The sequence below is a fragment of the Penicillium cataractarum genome (genome assembly GCF_028827025.1).
Source record: "Penicillium cataractarum strain IBT 29864 chromosome Unknown utg000008l, whole genome shotgun sequence".
Taxonomy (NCBI): Eukaryota; Fungi; Ascomycota; class Eurotiomycetes; order Eurotiales; family Aspergillaceae; genus Penicillium; species Penicillium cataractarum.
This window is the reverse complement of record NW_026622744.1, coordinates 3,292,541-3,318,555: the sequence shown is the minus strand read 5'-3', so window position 1 is coordinate 3,318,555 and position 26,015 is coordinate 3,292,541. Positions and strand designations below refer to the sequence as shown.

Sequence of the window (26,015 nt, the reverse complement as noted above, 5' to 3'; positions counted from 1 at the left end):
CCAAGCATCTTATCACGTGACCCCGCTATTCGATCTCCAACCCGGACCGCGACGTTGGAGCTCGAGACCAATACCTCCACATCCAGATCAAAGATACACAAGATGACAGTCTACCTCCTCTCAAAGTATGTCCTCATACACATCATATTCCACAGCTTACAACCCCGCATAACCCCGCCCAAAATACCTACTCAACTCCAACCCGCATCTCTCCAGCATAACCTCAAGCGGTCTTCTCTCCCAGTCTCAAACAAACCATGACTAACATCTCCTTCTATAATAAACAGAATCGGCGACCCCATCTTCGCCGTGACAATGGGCATCGCAGCATCCCTCTCCCGCATCCGCCGCGAACAAATCGAAAAGACCCCAGAGAAAGCCTCGGAGATCGGATACGGGACTGTCGTACAACTGGGTCAACGACGATTGCAGCGGTGGTGGAATGGAGACTTTAAAGATCTTTGAATGAAGTGATACCCGAAAAACTATTGCCAAGGGAAGGAGATTGAAGAGGAATAGCCTTTGCTGGCTGGCCAGGCTGGAGGGGATATTGAATCGAAAGACCGGACTACACTGTACATATTTCCGTTGGTTCGGGATGGAATTGGGAATACGGGGTTTTGGTGTTTAGATGCTGTTGGATTATGGGCCAATTATTAATTTATTGATTGATACCTGTATACGTTGGAGTGAAGCTTTTGCTATAGTATTGTGACTTTATATATCGATACCCGTGCCTCGTGGATGTATGCCAGAAACAAAGCTATTAGAACAATAAGAAGAGCTGTCCCCGTTAACGTACCGTCGGGTCTTGTTTAACTGCTGCAAAGATATTTCTGAAATTATCGAGTTCGGAGTTTACATCAAGAAGGCCGGTGTCATTGGTAAACCATGGCTGTTCGAGATGTTTAAATACTTGGCTATGCCGACAATCTCCTTGAACCATATCTTCTCTCTACTTGTCTCCTCCCTACTAAATATCCAATCTTGTCATATGAAAACATTAGTGCTAAGCATTGAAACCAATATCCCCACAAAACAGATCTATACATGCCGAGAAGTATATCCACTAGCACTTGACGAGGACACACCAACCCTCAACCCCAAATATCAAATACTCTCCTCTTGACCACTCCCCAAAAGGCTCAAAATCTCCCTATAAGCCCCCTCAATCCCCTTCCTCTCCTCCACCCAAATCCCACGCCCACTCCCGCCCCCAAGACCAATATCTTCACCCTTAACCGCCCTCCCCACAACCTCTCTCCCAGGAAACACCAACTCAATTCCATTCTCAACAATCCTCATCCTCAGTCCCTCCAAAACCTCCCCTCAACTGCCTATTAGCCTTCCCACCCCCATGACCCCCATAACTAACCACGAAAGCCGGCTTCCCAGCCCACTCATGGTAAAGATAATCAAGCGCATTCTTGATTGCTGCCGGATACCCCCAGTTATACTGGGGCGTGACGAAGATGAATGCGTCGTAGCGGGTTATTTCGGCACTCCAGGCGCGGGTATGGGCGTGTGTGTATTGGGTGGTATCTTTGATTTGGGAGGGGATGCCTGGTTCGTTGTATAGGGGGAGGTTCCAGGTGGTTAGGTCGATTAGGTGGGTTGTTGGATTGGTGGTGGTGGTGGTGGTGGTGTTGGGTTGCGTGGATTGGATTGTATCCTGGACGAATTTGGCGATTTGGGGACAGACGCGGGGATTTCTGGTGCTACAGATTATGACGCCGATTTTGGGGGGTGTGGGTGTTGGAGTGTCCATGATGGATATTGGATAGAAGGTAGAGATGCTTCTCGTGGGGTTTGTGTACAAGAATAGTTGTGGATAAGTTCTCGAGTGCCACGTAAATAAAGTACCTTGAAGAATAGAATAGAGGATTCTGAATACTTTCTCTTTGACTTTATACTATTAGGTTGGTCCAAAATTTTGAAGTTGAATCACTTCAATCTACTGGGACTGGCCTGTTTAGGAATATCTCTCCGCGGAGTAGAGCCCGCGGACAAGATACCACGGACTCTTTTGACTATTGGCCATGTTCCTTTCCATATGCATAAAACCAGGAAAATAAATTTAGATTTGAAAACAAGATCAAATTAAATTGCTTATTTACATTGTGGCCAGTCTAAAGTCGCCATCATTGGTGGTTGGCGAGTCACACTCAGCCACCATGACGACGACTTTCAACCTCACTCGCAATTCCTACGATAAGCGAAAACAAGCAATGCCCAGTTCCAGGGTTTATGTACTTTGGAAACACAAAGCTATAGTCAAGACTATAGTCAAGACAAACTCAAGTCAGATTCATAAAAAGTAAGAAAGACATGCTAGTTCAGATTCTATATACCTGCCCAAGGCATTCATTTCCGTTCGACCTGTCCCCAACACATCGTCGAAAGTCAGCGAGGCCACTACGATTTACTCAAGTCTACAATTGGATAAATTTACAAGGAAGTGTTTGAATTAAAAAGAAATTTTGATTGTTATCGCCAGGACTTTTCACCCCAGCCGAGATAACCTTGTATCTATGCAATCGGAAAAATATGAAAAAACTCGATATCCCATAAGGTCGTAAAACAAGACGTGAAAAAAGAGAAAAGCTCTTAGCCAGATCCCCAAGCCGAAACAGTCGGTCGAAGTCGTGTCAACTAAGTTTCAAAAGGGGCAAAAGCCAAGCGCCATGAAAATCAAAAAGGATCCTCAAAGCGAGACGCTTAGTCGAGCTCCTCGGGCTTCTCCTCGACATCGTCAGCGGTGCGGGGAGCAGCGCCGGGGGCGCCACCGGGGGCGGCACCGCCGTAGGCAGCGGAGATGATGGGGTTGGCAACACCCTCAAGCTCCTTCTGCTGGGACTCGTACTCGTCCTTCTCGGCGGTCTGGTTGTTGTCGAGCCAAGAGATGACCTCATCGATCTTCTCCTCGACCTTCTTCTTGTCCTCGTCGGAGATCTGGAGCTTGCCCTCGGAGAGAGTGTTCTTGAGGGAGTAAGCGTAGGACTCGAGACCGTTCTTGGCCTGGATACGGCCAGCCTCAGCCTCATCCTCGGCCTTGTACTTCTCGGCCTCAGCGAGCATGCGCTCGATCTCCTCCTTGGACAGACGGCCCTTGTCGTTGGTGATGGTAATCTTGTTGGTCTTACCAGTGCCCTTCTCGACGGCGGAGACGTTCATGATACCGTTGGCATCGAGATCGAAGATGACCTCAATCTGGGGGACACCACGGGGAGCGGGGGAATGCCAGTGAGCTCGAACTTGCCGAGAAGGTTGTTGTCCTTGGTGCGGGCACGCTCACCCTCGAAGACCTGGATCAGGACACCAGGCTGGTTGTCGGAGTAGGTAGAGAAGGTCTCGGACTTCTTGGTGGGGATGGTGGTGTTACGCTTGATCAGAGGGGTCATGACACCACCAGCGGTCTCGATACCGAGGGACAGAGGGGCAACGTCGAGAAGCAGGATCTCGTTGGTGGACTTGGAGGAAGTGTCACCGGACAGGATAGCGGCCTGGACGGCAGCACCGTAGGCAACGGCCTCATCGGGGTTGATGGACTTGTTGGCGTCCTTGTTGAAGAAGTCGGAGACGAGCTTCTGGATCTTGGGGATACGGGTGGAACCACCGACGAGGACGATCTCGTGGACGGAGGCCTTGTCGATCTTGGCGTCACGGAGGACACGCTCAACGGGCTCCATGGTGGAACGGAAGAGGTCCTGGCAGAGCTCCTCGAAACGGGCACGGGTGATGGAGGTGTAGAAGTCAATGCCCTCGAACAGGGAGTCGATCTCGATGGAGGTCTGGGCAGCGGAAGAGAGGGTACGCTTGGCACGCTCGCAAGCAGTGCGGAGACGGCGGAGAGCACGAGCGTTGGTGGTCAGGTCCTTCTTGTGCTTGCGCTTGAACTCGTTGACGAAGTGGTTGACGAGACGGTTGTCGAAGTCCTCACCACCCAAGTGAGTATCACCAGCAGTGGACTTGACCTCGAAGATACCCTCCTCGATGGTGAGGAGAGACACATCGAAGGTACCACCACCCAGATCGAAGATCAGGACGTTGCGTTCACCCTCGACCTTCTTGTCGAGACCGTAGGCAATAGCGGCGGCAGTGGGCTCGTTGATGATACGGAGGACGTTAAGACCGGCAATGAGACCGGCGTCCTTGGTAGCCTGACGCTGGGAGTCGTTGAAGTAGGCGGGGACAGTGATGACAGCGTTGTTGACGGTGCCACCGAGGTAAGCCTCGGCGGTCTCACGCATCTTGACGAGGATCATGGCAGAGACCTCCTCGGGGGTGAACTGCTTGGCCTCACCCTTGAACTCAACCTCGATGATAGGCTTGGTGGCCTTCTCAACGACCTTGAAGGGCCAGTGCTTCATATCAGCCTGAACCTCAGCATCCTCGAAACGACGACCGATCAGACGCTTGGCATCGAAGACGGTGTTGTGGGGGTTCATGGCGACCTGGTTCTTGGCGGCATCACCGATGAGACGCTCGGTGTCGGTGAAGGCAACGAACGAGGGGGTAGTGCGGTTACCCTGGTCGTTGGCGATGATCTCAATGCGGTCATCACGGAAGACACCCACACAGGAGTAGGTGGTACCCAAATCGATACCGACAGCGGGGGCCATTGTGAAGGATGTGTGTGTGTAAGGGGGGGGGTCGTAAAGAAAAGGAAACTCGTGAAGTGGGTAGTGTACAGGAGGAAGTTTGGGGAGGAGGAGGAGAGAGGATTAAAAGGTAAAGTGAAATCTGGGAAAGGGAAAAAAAAAGAAAGAGGTGTGGGCAGCGAAATCCTGCTATATAGTGAGCGGTGTATTGTTCAGAAGCTTCTAGCAGGGGCACCTTCCATGGGCATCCATCGGGTTCCATGACCTTCGATGCCCCAGCAACAGCCAGTCTACGCCTTTCTGGAGGCCAGCCGACCCTTCCAGATGGGTCGAGTGGGGTCTACACATTACGACAAGCTACATGAAGGGGTGAGATTATTCGACACCGGGTTCAATTGGCTCTTTGACGGGGGTTGACCATTTTTCATTGTTGATGCTTTTGGTCAAAATTTTTGGCGGGGCAAAAGAATGATGTAATCGATGGTGGGATGACTTCTGTGCCTCTCGACTGTTACGTTGAGTCATGGTGTATTGGTCCCGTATGTCACAATCAGTCGTAACCCCCATCAGCTGGAAAGGGGGCCAATCCTCAGCGTATTGGTATGGTCACCGCTTTGACGCCGTCATGATGAATTCATGACTCATGTGCAGCAGCCTCAAATTATATGCCCGTCGGCCGAACCTACCTCCGGGGCGTGCCCTTCCATATGAAGCTCGGAAAATTGAGTAGAATTATATCTAGACAGAGCTTATAATATGTACCTTTCATCTATAACGCCTATGCGAAAGGTACGAGTATACAGAAATTGGCGAGTAGGCTGGAGCGCACCAAAACCGGAACGGTAGAGCGGCGCCGGAGGTAAGTTTGGCCGAAGGAGGGATTGAGTTTTAGACCTGCAAGCCTCAGGCAGCAAGGCCAAAAAGGCCATGAGGCACAAAGGCACCAAGGCAATAAGGCAATAAGGCCACAAGACAGCCACACGGCCCTGCCGAGACCCTAAATTCTTAATCCTCAGGTTTGGTACTTGGCTAGGACCTCCCAAGCGCCACATCAAAGCCTCTCGGATACTCCTGCCGAAGACTGTAAATTGACTATACAATTGAATCATGCACCTACCCAGTTCCTGCACAGTAAGAGCAAGATTCAACCAAAAACAACCGCTGATCTTCCACTACATAGTCTCTGTATACCCACAGCAACCTACAAAAAACCACACCGGCCTTTCTCCGTGTCAGCCAGAACTCCCAGTGACACATAGAAATCCAATCTATAAACCAACACCCAATCGCCATGCCAATCAGATCACCACAACGCCGAAGCTTACCAAGTCTCGCGGGTTTCTTTTATCTGGATTTGTACTTTAAGGTAAAATGCCCGCGGCACTAACCGTCCCTGGGCGCTCCGGGCTGATAACGCCATCCACGCTAGCTTTGACTGGGCCATCTGAGTTTAATCCTCTCCAAGCTCCTCAAGCTTTCTTGGTCTGTTGGGCACGCGGCCAATGTAACACTCCGCACATTAGCCTTGATCGTATCTGTTGTGACCCACGAACTCGGCATGTCGATTGGCCAGACTGCATATGCACCTGCCAGGACGATCGGTGATTCGGTATGCCCGTCGGGCAATCTTCGCTCTTTCCGAATGACTACGAGACACTGGGGTCGCACGCCATGAAGCCACATGGGAAAAATCCACAGAGTAAATATTCTATAAAAGAAAATGTCTTACCCTCGCTCTTTGCATAGCCTAATCTATCTTCTGTTCCCCCCTTGCCTCCCCGCCACGTGCTGGAATTCTAAGCTGAGACAGAAGGTCTCTCTTCCAGCTGTTGCACAAAATGGCGCTTCTGGATGTGTTTAAGCGAAGGCGCCAGGCTGCTGGGCAGGAGGATGAACCTACGGTAACGGTTGCCGAAGATAATGTCGAGATGCCCTCTCCCTCGAAGGATAAGCTGGACGGCACCATCGTGGATGAGGAGACGATCAAGGTGCAGGGCGAAACGGCCGCTATTGAGCAAGAGAGTCACGATAACCCCGAAATCGCTGCGCTGCCCTTGCAAGTGCGTCAACTGATCAACTTGACGGACGACCCGACACTGCCGACCATTACTTTCCGCTACTTTGTACTGGCGGCTCTATTCGTCATTCCCGGCGCCTTTTTGTCCCAGATGAGCTATTTCAGAACCACCAAAGCTCCTTACTCTGTTTTCTTCGTTCAGATCGCCTGTCACTATGCCGGTCATTTCTTGGCTAAAACACTTCCCGCTTGGAACATTCGAGTGCCCGGAACTAGCTGGGGATTTAGCTTGAACCCGGGACCCTGGAGTATCAAGGAGCACGTGCTGGTCACCGTGACTGCAGCTTCTGGTGCAACCTATAACCTGGGATATGCCCCGATTGTACTCGCAGAGCTTTGGTATGGAGAACGGATTAACCCTGCCGTGGCTATCTTCTTCATGCTTTCAATTGTGTGGATTGGATATGCATTTGCTGCGCTGGCACGAAACATCCTCCTGCCGGATCCAGAGTACATCTGGCCCCAGGCTCTGATGCAGACTACACTATTTGAGACGTTCCGAAAGACGGATACCTCTTCGCGCCTCGCACGGCGGCAAATGAAGGTATTCTTCTTTGCTTTGCTGGGGATGACACTATGGCAGTTCCTTCCCGAGTATGCCTTCCCTTTTACCTCGTCTTTGGCCTTCCTGTGCTGGGTTGCGCCGCGGAACCCGGTGGCCAACTTCATCGGGTCTGGATTGGGAGGAATGGGCTTCCTCAACCTCTCCCTGGATTGGTCGAACATCAACTGGAACGGTTCTTCTATCATGTTGACCCCATTCTGGACACAGGTTCTCCTGTTCCTGGCCTTTGCCTTTAATTGTTGGGTCCTCATTCCTGCAGCGAAATGGGGAAATATGGGGTCTTTCAAACATGGACTCATGTCCAATAGCTTGATGTTGGCGAATGGTACCACCTATCCGACGACAGAGGTGCTTACTCCCGATTATCACCTCAATCAGACCGCCTACGAGCACTACGGCCCCATGTACATGGGAATGCAGAACGTGTGGGCAACTTTCTTCGACTACGCCAAGCTTCCAGCTGCGATTACTTGGATCGCGACATTTGGCTTCTCACAAGTCAGCGCAAACCTAAAGAAGATATTTGAAAGTCGCAAGGCGGCCAAGGCTGCCAAGGCTGCTGGAAACCAGACCCAGGACCAGGGTATTCACCACGCATATCACGATCGTCTGAATGTGATTCAGAGACAATACAAGGAGATTCCCCTGTGGTGGTACTTTTTGCTGTTCCTGGCGGGATTCGTCATCTTGATCACTTGCATCGCGTGTGGATATCTCTTCATTCCGATCTGGACCTTGTTCGTGGCTGTTTCCAGTGCGGCAGTCTTCGTCATCCCATTCGCATGGCTCTATGCCATCTCCAACTACCAGCTCGAGACGGGCTCATTCAATGAGCTGATGTATGGCTACATGGTGCACACCAAGGCAGGCGAGGGTCACCAGCACCCCTGTGGACCCTCCGTGTATGGCGCCATTGCTGGAGATGCATGGTATCGAGCGCAGTATATGCTCCAGGACCAGAAGATCGGCCATTATATGCACATTCCTCCTCGAGAAATTTTCTTCTCCCAGATATTCGGTGTCTGCATGGGTGTTCCTATCAACTATGCCGTCATCCGGTGGATCATGGATACCAAGGGTGACTATATCACCGGCAAGAAGACCGATCCTCTCAACCAATGGACTGGCCAGAGTCTCCGGAATTCCAACACGATGGGTGTCCAGTATGCTATTCTAGGACCGAAGCGACTTTTCGCTGAAGCCGAGATGGCGCCGCTGCCCTGGTCGTTCCTCGTGGGAGCCGCCATCCCGCCCATTCTCTATATCTTCCACCGATTCTTCCCGCGGTTGCGCATTGAGCTGTGGAATGTCAGTATCTTCTTCGGCGGTCTGGCTATGTTCTACGGAAATGTCAGCACTGGCTATACGTCGGCGATTATCGGTGGGTACGTTGTGATGTACTGGGCATACCGCAAGCACTTTGAGGTGTGGAAGCGCTATAATTATCTGGTTGCAGCTGCATTCGATGCTGGATTCAACTTGAACATGCTGCTTATCTTTTTCTTCTTTGGTGCTGGCAAGCAGATCTCGATGCCCAACTGGTGGGGGAATAATAGCGAGTCGGTTGAGCGGTGCTTTGCGTTGTAAAGATGGTGAATGATGCCATGTTGTGAAAATGATGATGATAGCCGTTGATGTAATAGTTAAAAATGAGACATGATGAATCTTCTATACTTTATCCAGAGTTCTCTCGTACCTAGCTGTCTCCTAGTTCATGAGCAAGTAACCGCCGAGTCCAGGCATTAACTCATGCCTGAGGCCTCAGGGCACCAGCCCCACAGCGGCGAATCACATCACGGGATCGAGGGGTCCCTTACTGTTGCGGGTTGTTTTGGTTTGGAGAGAGCTACACCTTGCAGACCGTCTCTTTTAAATCCTCCCCTTTCCACTCTCCCTCTCTCCTCCAATCCACTCCTTCTCCATCCCTCCCTTTCAAAATCCACAACTCTTCCACCATGGGCGACCACGCTACCATCAACAACCCCTCCGCCTCCGAGGCTACCTTCGCCGAGAAGGGCAAGGGCAAGGCCCAGGACCCCGAGCTGAGCATGGAGGAGGACAGTGACTCCGAGTCTGATAACGGTGACGAGATGGTATGTTTACCTTGCGCATTACCCGTTACTACGGGAATCATATCCCCACGTACCATGATGACCTCTGACTAACTGGTTGCAATAGGTTGACCACGGTACATAACCCCTCCTACCCCCCACCTACATCCCAGCACCGTCACCGTCTATTCGACCCCGGCGCTTTCCCGTCACGCCCCCAATGGCTGAACGCGCCTCACCCTAACCCCTTCGCGATACCACCAACACCCTCGAAACACCCCTCCTCCCCAATTCTCACAATCCTAACAAGCTACTACAGACGACGAGGAAGTTGACGACAACCTGGAGCCCATCTCCGAAGACAACATCATCTCCGGTGGCCGCCGCACCCGCGGTAAGAACATCAACTGGGAGGAGGTGCGCAACAAGAACTCCGACGAGATGGAGGAGGACGAAGACGACGACGAGGACTACCAGGGTGGTCACGATGACGACCAGATGCGCGACTAAGCGCGCATCCGGTCGCCGTGACGCACTGCGACAAAGCTCAAGCTCTGATGATAAATGACTGGCTTTGGAGGATCGGCGCTTAGGTGGATGGGTGGCTCTCTCGGTCGTGTCTTCAGGGCATGTTCTCTTTTCTCTTCCCCTTTCTTTTGCTCGGGTTGTCTCTTCTCTACGGAGGAGGGATGATGCTTCACCGATGTGAGGGTTGAGAATTGGGTTCTTGCGCTGCTTGTACAGCGATGACTATGACTCAATGAAGCTCGCTTGATTTCTTAAAATTTATTTCCTGGCTCAGATTAATGTATCTGTTTCTGAGTATGGAGTTGCCAAGTGTGGTGTTTGTCGAGAGTAAATCTAGATCTGTAGAACTGCCTCGATGCGGACAATCTGTGACGCACCTGACTGACAGTACCCACCAGTCCAAGGCATAATTACACAATCCAACTAACCCATTCTAACGATCATGAACCAAGTAATAATTAATTCAAAAATCCTTGTTGACAAAGAGTAAACAACACCCCCATCACGTGCAACCGGCTCGGTCTCGGCCGCCCATACGATTTGGCCACCTGTGTTTTTGTGCTCCGCAAGCATCGAAAGAAGCACCACGCCCCAAAAGCCGACACCTGGTCTCCAGCGTCGCGCAATGTCCCCATTCCACCATTAACACAATATCAAAACTATACACTGATCTGACGACCCTACCCAACCCCGCGGTTCACTGAACCACCACGATCCGTCATGGCTTCACGGTATACTCCCAACTCCCTCCCCTTTGTTGGTTTATCGCAGTCGGCCAGAACTCATGCGCACTCGAACTTGGACCTGGAACTTGTAACTAACGAGACATCCTTCCGGCTAGATTCCCACGCCAACGCGATCCCCGCTCTTCCTCCTCTCTATTCGACTCGTACGGTGGTGGCGACTCACGACCCGCAAGCAGGTCCCCTGCTCCGGCGGGTGGATATGGATATGGAGGGTATGCCGGGCCCGCAGCCAATGCCTATCCCAACGGTAACGGCAGCGCGAGTTTTCGCAGTGCGACGCCTGATAAGAAGTACGTCTCCGGGGAGCTTGGAGCAGTGTCGTAGCGGACTCTGTCTTTGTTGTCTTTGTTGGAGGTTAGGATATAGTCTAACGTTGAATGTAGGGGCCACTACTCCGATGCCGTGCTCTCATCGCTTGAATCTCAAAATGATGCCGAGGTGGAAGGTATCACGGCGAAAGTGAAGATGCTGAAAGATGTAAGCATTTCCCGCGCCTGCAGTCTACAGATATGAGAGTGGACAAGCTTCGTTTCTATAGTCAAGTATTGACTGATCTCCCTGGATTTAGATGACGATAGCCATCGGCGACGAAATCCGCGATACTTCATACCTGAATACCCTCGAGAATTCCTTTGAGTCTACCCGTGTAAAGCTCCGCGGGAACATGAACCGCATGCTGCGCATGGCGGAGCGTACCGGTGTCGGCTGGAAAGTCTGGTTGGGCTTCTTTGCCGCTGTGTTCTTTTTGTTCTTTTATGTGTGGTTGTTCTAGGGGACTGCACGTGAGAACTTTTATACACATACGCCCTCGAGCTTTGCGCTTTATTTAATTTGTCGATGGGGACATAATGGAATACGGAGAGAGATGCCGATACGAAGGGTCCTGGCTATGACTTTTGGCCATGAGCTTTTGGAAGGGCAACTACATACAAACCTTGTTATTACCTGCATGATTTTCATTTGGCTGCGGCGTTTGGGGGTCTTTTTCTCTTTCTCTTTCTTCTTTTGTTCTCAGGCTTTGTGGCTGGGATCTGTTATTCGCCCTTTGATTTCATGCAATCTCGATTCTGAGGACTAGTTCAGGCGCGTCTCTGCGCTGGATGAGCGAGAGCTCCGATCTTGATTTTGCTTGTGCATCGATTGGCAAGTCTGACTGGGATGGAGACAGGGCTGCTGGTTTTCGAGGATGTATTAGTACATAGTAATGCGTTGTGCACATAGAGCGGCCACTTTGGAAGTGCTCTTGAATAGAGTATCCATTTCTTGTTTTATCATCTTTTCTGCTTTTTATCAGTATATGTGATCGTTTCCAAGTCTGGCTAGAAGTTGACCCTGCAATAAGAAGTTAAGGACTATTACAAGCACATGAATATCTTCTGTCCCCAATCATGGATGAAGCATAAGATATACAGGAAAAGGATACTGACTAGGAGCGAACGTTGTTTCGATTAGCTCTTCACGTAGAGACAGCCGATGAATAGTGAAGAAGCACCCGAGATAGATCGGCTTAAGGGTCTTCTAAGACATACAGCGGCACCTGAACAAGTCAGTTGAAGAGTCTCAGGAGATGCCGAGACAGGGAAAACGGTCAGAACGTGGTATCTGGTCGATATTTTGCACGGATCGGAGACTTATACTACCCCAAGCCTAGCTGCCACGCTTCACTATTAACCTTTTAGGTATAATGCTTTCTCGGACTTTAAATTTGATGCTCGTCAAACCCTGAGAATGGTGGTCAGGAGGGCAATCTATGTTCCGATGTCTTGGATGTTGATGGACATGTGATACACTCCATAAGAAGACACCCGGGGTATAAAATCCCTCTCTAGACACACAATACAGTTCCAATATAACAACAACAAACACTATAACCCTCAGCCTAGGCCTTTCTCGCTAGAATCATTGAACTATCTCTTCCCTTCCGCATCAATTATGTCTGTGACAAGTTCTCAATCTGGCATTGAGGCAGAACCCGACGTCGATAGTCAAGGTCAAAATATCGTGGAAACCGCTCAGTACTTCATAAAAAAGACAGCTAGTCTCAATATTGTCAAGACCACTATCCAGCCCAATGGCCAAATCATTGATTGGATTCCCATCGAGTCCCAGGGAGAGGTAGCTTCCCCTCCACCTCTCCCTGCATTACCTTCCCGTCGATCTACCAATGCCAAAGACGACTCCGAGTCCTGGAAAACAAATCGCCCTCTCTTCCTACTAGAACAACCAGGTTCCGAGAAAGGCCCCGGTGGAACGGTGCCCATCCTGCGACAAGACCTGAATCTCATAAGTGGTAAACAAACCCTAGTGCAACGACTAAGCAAGCCACCATTGCCTCCAGGCAAAAAAGAAGACCAAACTGCATGGCCACACTGGTACGCAAGTACAGGCCAGTCAGTGAATAACCTCGGCACCAATGGAGGGGTCAGTTGCTACAAAGCCGCCGTCCAAAATCTGGCAGATTTCTCACTGCTCCAAACGGCGGTTATCAAGAACAACGTTCCCATTCTAGGCCATCCCTCCGCATCCTGTGTTCAAACAGTCGAGGTTGGATGGATCAATTATCCAGCCCAAGTCGCCGAGCCCCATCTCTTCACCTTCTTCAACACAAACGGCTATACTGAAATTGCAGACTATAAGGGAGGCTGGAATACCGATGTCAAGGGGTGGGTGCAGTACGATAATACGATTTTCCCAGGAACAGTGCTTACACCTCTCTGCGTTGATGGCGGCTCACAAACTGAATTGCCTATTCAAGTCCAACTGCACCAGGGTAATTGGTGGGTGTTGATTCTTGATCGCTGGATCGGATACTATCCCGCTTCTCTGTTCAGCAATAACGTGGACGATCCGGCTCGGACCCTTGCGCAAGGTAGTGACCAGATCGACTGGTATGGGGAAATATATCAGACTGATGTGGACTTGACTACGACTGATATGGGTAGTGGGCAGTGGCCGTCGACTGGGTAGACTCATTCGGCGTTTATCAATAACATGTTCTATATTGACCCTAATCGCACTGCGCAAAGCTATGATGGATCTCAATTGGAAAACGTATCTGATACGGCAAGATATAATATGGAGACGCATTTTAATAGCGGGTCGAATTGGGGCAGTTATATGTGGATTGGAGGTCCTGGTGCTGATGGAAAGGTTGGGGCTTGAGGTAAACAGGTCAGAGAATCGTTCACTATGTCTGTCTGTTTTTCTTGTCATGGTCTGATATGCTGTCTTTTCATTCAGTTAGCTCGCTCTACCATCATCATTATTTGTTAATTTCAAAGGCTTGGGGATGCTTGGAATATTGCTGTACCAGTGCACTGGATTGAGCATCACATGAAATGCTTCTACACTCGTAGACCTGGCTCTGTATGACATCGAGAATATGTGGGCAGTCGTCTTAATGACGTATTATGGCACCAAGTGTGCTTTTGGCTCGGTGTTCTATTTTGGCATTCAAGGGTAATGCTCTTTAGCTGCTATTGGATTCTCATCTGCCCTGGAGAAACCCGAAACCATAGGGAGAAAATCAGCATATGCATGCCGTGAATATCGTACATTTCAAAAACAGCCTAGGCCAACTCAATAAGAGATGTTGACTCCAAACTCCCATCACAGAAAACACCATAGCCTAATGCAGACGCTAAAAAGACGAAACAAGCAATATCAGACAAAGCCAAGGACAAACACCACCTCAATTGAGGCTATCCCTTGGACCACCAACCCGGCGAGGATAGTGTCGACCAAAGCCACTACGCCGACTACCCTGGCTAGTCATCGAAGCACGCAGATCATCCTCCTCAAACATCATACTGCTCGAGTCGAATGCATCACCACCTCCACTCCAGCGATTAATAAACCGCCGCTGAGCCTCAGTCTCGCCCTGGACATCCCGTCGCATAAACGGCGGAGGGGGCAGTCCACGACTATTCGGCGTGCTAGTCCGGAAATTCTCCATGCGCGGGCGTGTCATACTCCCGGGGTTGTGGTCTTCATTCTCGTCCTCGTCATCAAGTTCATCCTCCGTATCCGTATGCTGCCACTCGCCCTCCTGCTCGGATCCATCTTCAGCTGCGTCGGGAATATCATCATCCAAGTCACGACTGAGGTCCTCGCTCCCGGCAGCCTCGGGGACATCCGCATCGAGATCAGGTAGGTTGTCAAAGTCCTCATCGACCTCTTCCTCGTATAACCCGGATTCGTCCTCGTAGTCATCCTCAGGGTATCCCTCGGGAATATCATCATCCAAGTCCCGCTCCATATACCCTTCCTCATCGCCCAATCCATCCTCTTCAAGTCCCTCTTCACCCTCCTCCACGAGCCCCTCCTCCGCCTCGGGAATATCGTCGTCCAGATCACGCTCCATGCCCTCTTCCTCTTCACCCTCCTCACCCATTGTCATGCCCACATCATCGGGATCAAGACCCCCTGCAGCGGCCGCCTCCTGTTCCGCAGCCAGCGCTGCAAGCGCCTCCTCGCGCTCGGCCTCTTCTTCTTTCATACCCAGCATGGTCTTGGCGCAGCCGGCGGGCCGGATCCAGGAGTAGCCGAAGGAGGCAATATTATTCTTGCGCACACGTAGGGCGCGCTCTTCAGCTTGTAGAGAGGCGAGGGTAGTGTTTGGGGCGCGGGAGGGGAGGAACCCACGGTGACTGGCTGGGTTTTGGGCATTGTTGCGACGGTTCGAGTGATGGGTTGGGGCGTCGGGGCTAGATTGTTGTGGAGAAAGGTTTCGTCGGTGATGAGGAGCACCGAACCAGAGCTCGTGGGCCTGGTGATTTTCAGTTAGAGGAGTCTGGGATGTGGTTGACATCGGGGATGAGGCTTACGTCTTGCGGGCCAATGAAGGGGAGTGAAAGCATTGTTGCGCTGGTGCGAGTGCGTGCCTCGGTTCCAGATATTGAAGTGGAAGTAGAGTGGATGAGACAGTCAGAGCAGCTGATGAGTTACCTCCTGCAACAGTGCGTGTGCAATCGCGACGGTGTTCAGGTATGAGGGATTCAGTCGGTAGCAGCAACCGCGATCGTCGGAGATAGCTTTGGCGAGGTCGGATTGTAGTGAGGTCGTGGTGCAATCGGTCTGTTGAAGGTTAGGTCCCACGTACTTCCACGCAAGGTTTACCGAAATTCAATCTGAAAAGGGCAGGATCCTGAAAGGGTAGTTGAATTCAAGATCGTGAAGCTTAAGAAGCGGAGGTGCGGCGGGCAAAAAAGTCGCGGTCTCCACAGCCAACCAAAACAGTGCCGCAATTGCGGGGAGACGCATGATGGCTATACAGTGTATGTTATCTTACTTGAAATTAGCACAAAAGGATGCTAAATATTTATTAATCGATTGTAAATCTCAATTGTGCAGAATTAATCATAAAGGAAATATCCAAAGTTTTTGTCGTATCAACACGGCTCCTTCCACTGCCCAAATTATGCACTCACTAACCAGCATATTTAACAAAAAATTGCAAAACATCATCATGCAGCTCAGGATGAAAATGTGCAAGTACAAAGACAAACAAGACTATGCAGACCCCAGTTTCGAAAGCAAGGGTTTCTCCAAGTAATTTGAAGAACCGTAACCGCGCTGACCAAGGGAAGCTTTGCCAGGCGCTCCTGATATCCATAGATTCGTCCCCTTGAGAGGCTGCAACTCGAATGAAAACAGTATATGAAGGTACCACAGCCCCAAAATAGAGAATTCCAATGGTAGCAACAATACTGGCAAATTGCATATTCTCAGAGATCTCAAGTTCCCCGCCCCCAGTACCTAACAGCTTGATCAGGTACACGGGGATGTAAAAGCATAAACTTGAGGCTATGCTATACAACAATATCGCTGGGAAGAGCTTAGACCAAGCCGATAGGCTGAAAAATAGTTTGAAACGTGAAAGCGTTGAGTGTTTGTCAAGGATGGTGTGTACGTTGGCTACTTTTAGGTAAGAAAGTAGTAACTCGGCCATCATGTTGAGAAGAAAGCATCCCAATACATTGTGGCCTTTTGTCGAGAATCTGGAGATAAGGTAAACTTTGACCAGTCGATGAAAAATGGAAATCGAAAGACCTCGAAAATACCGTGTCGAGAGAGGTAATTGTACACCGGTATTAGGTTTCAAAGTCGCAATCTGTACTGCAAAGACATTCCCATGGGTATAGACAGCCTACAAATTATTAGCCTTCATATTCTAGATTATGTAGATGCAAATGTTGCACTCATACCAAAAGAAGCCCTAATAATGTTGCGGAAAGGATCACCAGAAAAGGCACATTCAAGGCCGGCGGTTCATGCAGTTCATGATGATATGAAGCCTGGTCTCGAATTAAGTTCAAAGACATGGCTACGTGGCGGCCCAAGAAAGTTCTGATTTCTCATTCAACAGGGCTCGAATTTGTCCAGAAGATTGGCTTATGCAGCCCAGAGTGCTTCAAGAGTAGCAGAGAAGAAAGACTGGGAATAGAGAGAGTCGCGACTCGGAGTTATGAACCGAGAAATGGAGAAGATACCGCCAGCAAGCCTCGTCGAGGGTTCTCGAATAGTCGGGAACGGGCCAATTCAAGAGAATTAACTGTCGATACTGCAAGTGAGCTAAAAGGAGATAGAACAGAGAGCAAAAATTGATTCAATTCAGGTTCAGGAGGAGAAAGTCCACTTTGTGGACTAAGTTGGGGAGACTACTTAACGGAGTTCGGCCTAGTGGAGTGACCGCTCCACAGGGGCCATTTCTGGCTACAATATTTTGTACTCTAGCATATGTTCGAACTAAAATGATTTTCACTTGTCTGTCTAGTTTAATCGTATATATTCAAAAGTACCTAGTAGTTGTGTTTGAAAGATAATTCAGACGTATCACCCAGTGAACTTGGATTATTCGTCCAATGTTACCGCTGTCATCTTTGCAATTATTGATCTCGAAAGCCTCTAAGAGAGAATCTGAATTTTTCTCATAGCTAGATAAAATCCGGAGCAACGGGGGTTAGTAAAATTTAAATAGGAATATCTGGCACAACCAACGGCTATAGTATTAACTCAACAGTTATAGAAGGTACTGCACTGCACAAATCGAAGACGAGCTAGTTCAAAATGGACACCAAAGCGAGAGATCTTCATGATAATTCCATTGGGACATTAATCCAGACCATATAAGAGCAATGGATCATATACAGGGCTATTACAACCTGATATACTTAAAAGAACATAGGTTACAACGTGTTTCCGAACATCTTCCCAGTCATGTTTTAAGACCCAGTTATCGACCTTGCACTTTCTCTTTATAATCTATTTGGCGGTCGTCTTTTTAGCTTATTCCCGAGGTATTCTTTCACCCTGAATTCGTGATATATGTGACGTTAAGACTGCTGCCTCGGGAATTTCTCAGCTCCCAGAACACAGGATGCTTCAATTAGTTTAGATATTCGGATTATTATTACCGTAGAGCAGTGGGGTAATCTTGAGGAATTTTGCAAAGCTAGTAGGTACAGCTCAGAGAAAATTTTGCTACCAGACGGTTTTGTAGGAGTAGATTTCGCCAAGTTAGATTTCCAGTGTCTGGAAAAAAACATACAACAGCCATACTATGGCGATGCTCACCTAGCGCCCATCGTTCGGTTCTAGGCGGCTCGCCGCTTTACGCCATCGGCCTTCCTTGGCAAACGGCAACAAGTTCGCTCCTCTTTTCAAGATTGTTGTAAACAGCATGACGGCCAAGTACAATTGAATCAATTCTGCTTCGGCCCTTCATAAACCACATACCATAGACTATGGCTATATCCTGCCGTTGGATTTCTGCAGAAACTATCGTCCGTTCGAACACCGACTTCAGCAGAAAGGATTCCATGCTGTTTATTTAGAGACAGGATTCCTCCTTGTATGGGAAACCCCAATAAGGTGGGTCCGTCCGCCAATTTTGGTGCCTAATGAAATTGTGTGCTTAACCTGGGCGTGCCGAAAATGGGAGTGTATTGGTATATACAAACTAGCTCCATCTCATCTTTTTCATCATAATGATCATCATTATTCCAATGCATAGTTACATATCATTTATCACATCATCCTGCAGAATCACTCCATTTAAAATCACTCTAAGCTTGGGTGGCAAAGCCCAACTGGGGTCCAGAAGCATCAAAGACCACATACTGGGTCTTGAGGAAGACATCTCCAAAGATCGAGAGACCAATGTCACTGTCATCCTGGACACCGCCAAAGCAGTCACTGGTGTCGGTGGAGGAGACCTCGCCATAGTTGAGGTAAGAAGCGGGGATGGTGGCGGTATGAGATCCGATCTTGAGGGTGAGGTCGGGAAGAGTAGCAGAGCAAGGGAAGATCCATCCACCCACGGATGAGGAGTCACTGGAACCAGAGACCTTGGCGTAGTAGGCCTTGACAATCTTGGTGGGGAGGTACAAAAGGGTGGTACCGGTATCTATCAACAAAAGGTAAGTAGGAACATTATTGGTTCGGGAAGGGGAACGAGATGACATACCAGCAATGGCGCTCCAAGAGGTGGTGGTGGTCACGGAATCACCGACTCCATATCCAGAGGCGGTAAATCCCCAGTAACCCTGAGAGCTATCGGCATCGACATAGGTGATGGAGCCGGTGTACTTGGAGGAGTTGAGGAATCCGAAGTCATAACTGCCAGCGGCGTTATGCTTCAACTCAACAGCAAAGAGAGGCGATGCCAAGCTCGACTTGATGTTATCAAAGAAGGTCTTCTGAGCAGTGGGTTCAACAGTGTTGATACTGCTGAATCCCAAACCCAAGAGGCCATCATTGGAGGTGTCGGAGACGAACTCGCTGCTCACACTGGTAGCAGCCTCGACGGCCTGGGAGGTATAGGTGGCTCCACCAACAGTGACCTTATCGGCGTAGACAATGCCTTCAGCAGAGCTGCCATCACCATAGGAGATATCCCAGGTGTAGCCGCTCAGCAGCTTGGCGCTGCTGGAGGGCGTATACACGGCATGGCCGGCGCTCTCGGAGGAAGAAAGCTTGTTGGAGAAAACCCAGCTGGAAATTATTCACAGGTCAGCTCATGAAGCAGAACAAAGTCTGTCAGTCTTGAAAAGAAGAAATACTCACAGGTCAGAAGACCCGGTGTCAAAGTCCAGGGCGAGAGTGGACGAGCCGACAGTGACTGAGCAGTCATACTCATCGTCGCTGGAATCACTAGGAGTGGCGACAACAGTGCCGGAGATAGCAGCAGCAGCGACCCGCTCAGGAACGGTAGCCTTGAACTTCTGCAAGGTACGAGCATAGGAGGCAGGAATGTTGACTGTCTTGTTGCCGACATGGCGGGCAACTTGGTTGACAGTGAACGTAGAGGGGAACTGTCGCGTGGCGGGAGCTGCAATCGCTCCGATGGCGAGAGCTGCGCAGATGACAATCTGGGAAAGGCCAGTCATGATGAGGGTGTACAGGAGTGGAAAGAATTAGGAAGACTGTGCCGATGCTGGTATCCTCTGCTCCAAATCTCAAGATTCATGAGGGGATTTCTGGCTCTATTTATCCTGCTCCCTCCAAGACCTTCAATTGTCTCTACCCCTCTTCATCTTCATTCATCTTCAGCTGATTACATGTGGAATCTCATCATTCACGGCCATACTTCGCAATTCGGTGTTTTCTTCCACACATAACCCTTATGACGAATGAAGTCAAGCGGACCCATTCCCATCCGAGGTTACATTGCCTTATCAACACTGCACACTGAACGGGCTAAGAATTAGATTGTTGCTTGAGGAAGTAAACTTAATATCTAAAGTACTCTATTAGCGTTCCTTGGACCTTAAGAAGTTCTTTGATCGTCCATTCTCACAGCGCGTAGGATTCTGCAATCTCTCATTCGGGTATAGTTTTATGTAGGGCGCGGAGCAAGTGTTCGGAAGCCCGTCGGCAGCTGTCAACCAGACACCATTGGAGAATCCCGCTTGGCAGTCCCGGTTGGCAGTCTTGACTGAGAATAGGATCATGGGTTTAATTTCTTGCCGGGAATTTCTTTGTTCCGCTGATTTTTTGGGGGTTCTGATTAGTTGTATTTTGATCTGCACTCAGCTTTGGCCCTGAAGTGGAGATGTGAAGTAAATACTTGCCGTGGATAAAAGAAAAGTAACTGAGACACGACTAAGATAAGCTTTGGCAGCAACTCAGGAATCGGGATGATAAATTAATTCCAATTCAGTCATTATCGCGGAGATTGCCGTTATGATTTCATCAACAATGAATAGAGAAATTAATACTGAGGCCGAGCGCTTTCTTCAACGAGTGAAGGTGGTTCGGATTGGTAATCGTCCAGCATATCCTAGTCTATAGATTTCCTTGATTATTGATGGCCCATGTACTTTTTTATTGTTCATGTGCGTAGAAGATAGAGCTGGAGCTGTTAATGACTCCCCCAAAGGCTAATCCCCACCGCGCGAGGCTTCTTTAAAGGCTATTTCGCAGACCAATCAAACCCGCCACCCCCCACCTCTTCTCCCCCAACTCATTCGAAATATTCGATAAGAAAATATACACTTGTATTGAGTATAGTTATGCTTAGTATATAATAAACATTTCATAACATTCCTACGACTATATCATTTTATTCCAATGAATATAGCATAAATTTGATGATGATGATGATGATGATGATGATGATGAATTCACTTGCCCGATGTAGCTTGCTCTAAGTATATGCTGCTACGCGGAGTGCAAAACAACTATCTCTGGGCGAAATCGATTTCTCAGTCTATCTCGGTATCCAGGGATTATGTGGCCTTGTAGATGGGCTCAATTTGTATTTAGCCTGAAGCGCTATCGATTGATACCGGTCTTGTCTGACCCCGAGCATCATGGCTAAGTAATTAATCTAAACACGGTCCCGGTGCCCCCCTAAGAGGCGATTCCATGGTGCGAATGCTGTTCCGAGACCTCACCCCAGGGGAAACCCCAGTATTCTACCCACCAGCACCGACCGTACGGTTGATCGACCGATTGAGCAATATAGAGGATATGACAGAAACTGCCCGGATATTCACGGTTATATTGAGGCCGACAACCACGAATTTAGTGGGCTCGTTCGTGATTTCATTGAAAAATGTGAAGAAATACGCCTAGAAGGCCTAACAGGGTGACACTCAGGGAACGATCAAGGTCCTAGAGGTCCTTAGAAAGATCAACCAAAGACTATATGGTCTTGAACGCACCGTCTCATCATCAATCACTACCTAATCGACCGACCCAGCGACCTTTTGCTGGTCGCTTCGTGTGCAGGGCTGGCAGCGAGAGCCTTGGGAGCAACCACACCGACTAGTGGGTCCACCAGTGCTTCTTCGCCTGGGGTCAGCGAGGTAGAACTACAGTAGTTTTCGAAATCAGCTATACCGCCATACTCTTGCAACTTCATTCCCGGAAATTAAATCCGCAATAGGTAAGCTCCGATTATGCTATTTTAGGCAACCTTTCAGACCGCTTTCTATATATATCCCTGTATTTTATAATACAATTGTCAGACCGTCGGGGGTGTATTTTACGCGAAACCGCCATACACACGCTCCCTCAACGGGCCCCTCGTCACTCACCAAATCTTCCCCCAAGATATCGCAATTACAAGTCTTCTCTGCTTCTACTCCTCGGCGATATGGTTAAGGCTGTCCCCTGCAAAGCTCGTCCTCATACGTGATATGATAGAGAGCCAGTCTCCCACGACACCTGAAATAGCCGAACAGGCTGAATGCAGTATGCTAACCATTATAAATATCCGTAGAAACTTACGATAATTTAGAAGCGTTTCATGGCCCTTCAACCCGAGTAGGCCGGAAACGAATCGTGACACCCCTTATAATGGAAGTCCTCTGTGATCACCTATATAAGAAACCTAGCCTGTACCTCGAGGAGATAGTTATGTTCCTTTGGGATAAGTTTTAGACTAAGATATAAGGCGAAATTTAGGCTGAAGAAGAGGGAGCACTCATCTATGCTTTGAAGGCTAAATAAATTCGTGTTTACGTAGAGATTGTCGGACTTTAGGCGGTGACCATAAAGTCGTGGTAATGCACACAAGAAGATAGTGTATGCATAAAGGGTAGGACTCAATACTGAGTATAAAGGTCTTGGTTTCTTATAGAAGAACCGAGATTGTGTGAGGACTCAATAATGAGTATAACGGTCGAGCGTGCTTCTTAGAAAGAGAAGTACCACGATTGTGGAAGAGTACCACTGATCTAGAAGAGAGATCAAAAGGGACGATAAACTTGATTCAATTTAGCTAGAAAACAGGGCAGTATTTATATCATAGGAAACATGATAAAAGATCATATGAAACACCAAGAGATTGGAGTGTTAAATAGTCTCCTGTCTAGGTAGGTAATTCAATGCGAGATCGTTAAAGATCAATCTTGATAGATCTAGAGGTAATGAGGGGTAGAAGGTCTTCCGTCACATAACTCCACAACATCTATATATTAATAATATATATAGTGATTATTTATTAGTATTTAATCTAGAATATAATAGGTCCGCCTATAGGTAGAAACATAAGAAGTATAGATACTTAATAAGCGCTAACCATAGTTAATCCCTATTCTCTACCTATTATAATAAGTCGGTATCTAAACGGGCGCCTTAAGCCTATTTCTAAGGATATTATACTAATAGACTATTAAGTTCTATACCTTAGGGAGACTTTATCTAATCTTAAGAGACTATCTTCCTATTTATAGCGCGCGAAGAGATCTTCCCCTAATCTAAAGACTAAAATAGAGGAGGTTACCTATAAAATAAGCTATCTTAAGGTAGAGCTTTAATAGTATAAAGAGATAAAATAAATTTTATTATAGCTTTAAGAACGGATATATACTATATTTAATTCGCTAAAAGGGCTTTAGTCGTCTAAAACTTTGTATATGCAGCAATATCATGAAGCATAACAAGAGGCCAATAGATTCCTCTCTATTCTTCATGTAGATGTATGAGGCATGTTGTTCAGATGTCTTCATCCTGATAGTAGTGGCTACATAGCGCACTAGCGTCTCTGTTAATTCAAATCAATGTGTGTCCCTTCCACAGCGCACTCTAAGCTCCAACCTAGCTCTTAATTTTGTCTCCCTGGTGGAAGACCATATTTAAGGGAAATAGAATGGAAAGAAAATAAACATTCAAATGTTTGAGGGAAACGTATTAATAATCGTGCTAAGTGGGTAAAGCACTTGATGTCAACTGAAGCCATCCTCGCTGCAGACACGCTATCATACATTTAGATATTTGGGGGTGGTGTCTCGTCTTGTGTACGACAGGAGCATGCCAGTGTATGTAGGTGGCTTACTCCATCACTCCCACTACCCCTTTGTATAATGTATATACGTAGTGCATAGTGTATACATATTTTCATATTATTAGACGTGTATATGTTTAACCTTGAAATGTTTGGCAAAAAATTCTTCAAATAGTTTCACTAAACTACATTTCCTTCGAGCTGTGAAGGATATACTACCAATTTGATGACAGTTCCAATATCGATCGATCGTTACCCACCAGGAGGAATGGGATACTCGCGATCTCCCAGAGGATTTCCGTGGAGCCGATCATGAGCTACACCCACAGAAAGCCACCGTCAGCACGATTTCAAAAGCAAAAAGCTTAGAAATCGCGGTCGTGCCACGTCGGTATCGTCGATATCTCCCTTGTCAAGCTAACATTAGTACGTGTTATCCATGACTCTCACAGTTTGTAAGTAATAGCGCTGAGATATATAAGTCGAGAAGATCTTTAATGAATTCTAGCACGCTTTGGAGAACACTATTATAGGCACTCTAAACAGCATCCTCCCGTAGATAATTTGAAATATTAATCTGCTTAAAGCGTGCTATAACCTCTTTCAAAGTTGTGATTAATATAAGAGGTAAAGCGTATACTTCCGGAAAATATTTAATGAATTCGATAGGATTGTATAGAGACTAAAGCCTCCTCTAATATTTCTCAACATATAACGCGAGTAGGCTATTAACGACGTATTTGTCAGCTAAGACAAAAACTTCAGCATAAAGTTGAAGAGCAGAGTATAAAAATAGCGGCTCCGTCTCGGAGGCATGTACTTTGTCGCTAAAGTTTTCCGTAAAGAAGCTAACCAGCTTTCCAACAATAATTTTTCAGTGATCAAAAACTCACAGACGCCTAATGACGCCGGCTCAATTAAAGTCAGTCTATTTATTCATAAATTTTTGCGGATGACGGAGAGAAGACATCATTGCGATCCGCTCTTGTGGAGTCTCGATACAAGCTTCAGTCAAATCGACTTTTGTGTCTGGTTCTAGGCCTTCTTGGTCGACTTTTTCTACCAAATTACTTCTTTCAAAATGGCCTTCAAGGTTAAAATTTGCCATCATGAGCTTATATGATCAGCCTATCACACAAAGGGGGCTGGCTATCTATACCATTCCCTATTGCAGATTACATCTAGAGATTGGAGATGCGAAATGACATTGAGCATTGAGATACCATGATTAGTCCACATACTGCCGGGCCTTGGGTTCCAGACAAAATGATGACCCGCTGAGTGGATTGATGTTCTTGGTAGCCAAGTTGAATCTTTTGAAGGAATGGAAAGATCATTCTGATATCCGAATGAACTCTAACTGTATATTCCGTATCACACGCTCCGTATTGCCAAAAATTTCGCAATTTCGTAATCGCACACCTATAGTGCACGAATTTATCGCAAATGATAGGTATTGGCATCTCACCGTTCGTTTTTTTTAAACTTATAAAAGGCTCGCGCTTTGCTATCTCTTTCATTATCAGTGACGCTACATCATACCCTGCTAGCGAAAGAGAATTGATAGTACCCTTGATTGAATTCCGATTGTGCACTAAGTCGTGTATTCTGACGGGCAGAAATGGGATGAGCACAGTTCGTAGCATCAGATTCATTTTCTCTCACCGTTTGAACCTCGAAAAGAAGAGAATCATCTCGAGAAAAATGCCTTTTTCGGCCAGTGGAAAGACGAGCTACTTTACGACGATTTGTTCAAAAGCTTCAAGGCCGATTTCAAATATGGATTTTAGGGCCATCAGAATGACCAATTAGACGACATGACCATCAAGATTCAGCTTGGGATTGTGCTGGCGGGAGGAATATGGGAAACGAAGCTATTCCCAACTAGGAACTTGTAGGACTTTCTTCCGAATCCGACGGCTGTAACCTCCGTACTCCATACATCGTTGGCAGAATCATAGTCTTGTCTTACTCTATACTACGAGTTCCTAATTTTAACGAGACCCACTAGTGGTGACAAAAGTTGCGGTCATTGGCCACAAAAGTTAATCCACACCTCAGCATCGTCTAGTTAACTGTCCCTAGTATGACCCAGCCCACGAAGTGGGCCTCCAAGACTGAGAGCACAATGTCAGTAACAGCCGTAGGTAGCTCTGGTAGGCGCGAGCTAAATTGAGACTGATTTACGGCACGGATACATAACTTATCTAGGT

General features: G+C 48.0%; 9 protein-coding genes across 9 annotated transcripts; 5 read left to right on the top strand and 4 right to left on the bottom strand.

The window, feature by feature from the left end:
* Nucleotides 1-102: 102 nt before the first annotated feature.
* N7496_010337 (uncharacterized protein) lies at nt 103-465 on the top strand (the record flags this gene model as incomplete). The annotated part of the gene is made up of 2 exons (XM_056703250.1): nt 103-125; nt 288-465. The coding sequence occupies 2 exons, from the start codon at nt 103-105 to the stop codon at nt 463-465; spliced, it is 201 nt and encodes a 66-aa protein (XP_056552250.1).
* An 826-nt stretch (nt 466-1,291) lies between these two features.
* N7496_010336 (NADPH-dependent FMN reductase) lies at nt 1,292-1,768 on the bottom strand (the record flags this gene model as incomplete). Its single annotated transcript, XM_056703249.1, has 1 exon — nt 1,292-1,768. One exon carries the CDS (start codon nt 1,766-1,768, stop codon nt 1,292-1,294), a length of 477 nt encoding a protein of 158 aa, XP_056552249.1.
* Nucleotides 1,769-2,718: 950 nt separating this feature from the next.
* On the bottom strand, nt 2,719-4,622 carry hsp70 (molecular chaperone Hsp70; the record flags this gene model as incomplete). The annotated part of the gene is given in 2 exon segments (XM_056703248.1): nt 2,719-3,210; nt 3,222-4,622. 2 exon segments carry the CDS (start codon nt 4,620-4,622, stop codon nt 2,719-2,721), a joined length of 1,893 nt encoding a protein of 630 aa, XP_056552248.1.
* Nucleotides 4,623-6,439: 1,817 nt separating this feature from the next.
* Nucleotides 6,440-8,830, top strand: N7496_010334 (OPT family oligopeptide transporter; the record flags this gene model as incomplete). Its single annotated transcript, XM_056703247.1, has 1 exon — nt 6,440-8,830. The coding sequence occupies one exon, from the start codon at nt 6,440-6,442 to the stop codon at nt 8,828-8,830; it is 2,391 nt and encodes a 796-aa protein (XP_056552247.1).
* Nucleotides 8,831-9,198: 368 nt separating this feature from the next.
* Nucleotides 9,199-9,804, top strand: N7496_010333 (histone H2A.Z-specific chaperone CHZ1; the record flags this gene model as incomplete). Its single annotated transcript, XM_056703246.1, has 3 exons — nt 9,199-9,336; nt 9,422-9,431; nt 9,614-9,804. The coding sequence occupies 3 exons, from the start codon at nt 9,199-9,201 to the stop codon at nt 9,802-9,804; spliced, it is 339 nt and encodes a 112-aa protein (XP_056552246.1).
* Nucleotides 9,805-10,542: 738 nt separating this feature from the next.
* On the top strand, nt 10,543-11,340 carry N7496_010332 (SNARE domain- containing protein; the record flags this gene model as incomplete). Its single annotated transcript, XM_056703245.1, has 4 exons — nt 10,543-10,553; nt 10,664-10,858; nt 10,952-11,045; nt 11,137-11,340. 4 exons carry the CDS (start codon nt 10,543-10,545, stop codon nt 11,338-11,340), a joined length of 504 nt encoding a protein of 167 aa, XP_056552245.1.
* Nucleotides 11,341-12,500: 1,160 nt separating this feature from the next.
* On the top strand, nt 12,501-13,535 carry N7496_010331 (neprosin family prolyl endopeptidase; the record flags this gene model as incomplete). Its single annotated transcript, XM_056703244.1, has 1 exon — nt 12,501-13,535. One exon carries the CDS (start codon nt 12,501-12,503, stop codon nt 13,533-13,535), a length of 1,035 nt encoding a protein of 344 aa, XP_056552244.1.
* Nucleotides 13,536-14,259: 724 nt separating this feature from the next.
* N7496_010330 (uncharacterized protein) lies at nt 14,260-15,427 on the bottom strand (the record flags this gene model as incomplete). Its single annotated transcript, XM_056703243.1, has 2 exons — nt 14,260-15,336; nt 15,395-15,427. The coding sequence occupies 2 exons, from the start codon at nt 15,425-15,427 to the stop codon at nt 14,260-14,262; spliced, it is 1,110 nt and encodes a 369-aa protein (XP_056552243.1).
* Nucleotides 15,428-18,634: 3,207 nt separating this feature from the next.
* On the bottom strand, nt 18,635-19,957 carry N7496_010329 (pepsin-like aspartic protease; the record flags this gene model as incomplete). The annotated part of the gene is made up of 3 exons (XM_056703242.1): nt 18,635-18,975; nt 19,036-19,562; nt 19,635-19,957. The coding sequence occupies 3 exons, from the start codon at nt 19,955-19,957 to the stop codon at nt 18,635-18,637; spliced, it is 1,191 nt and encodes a 396-aa protein (XP_056552242.1).
* Between the last annotated feature and the right edge of the window lie 6,058 nt (nt 19,958-26,015).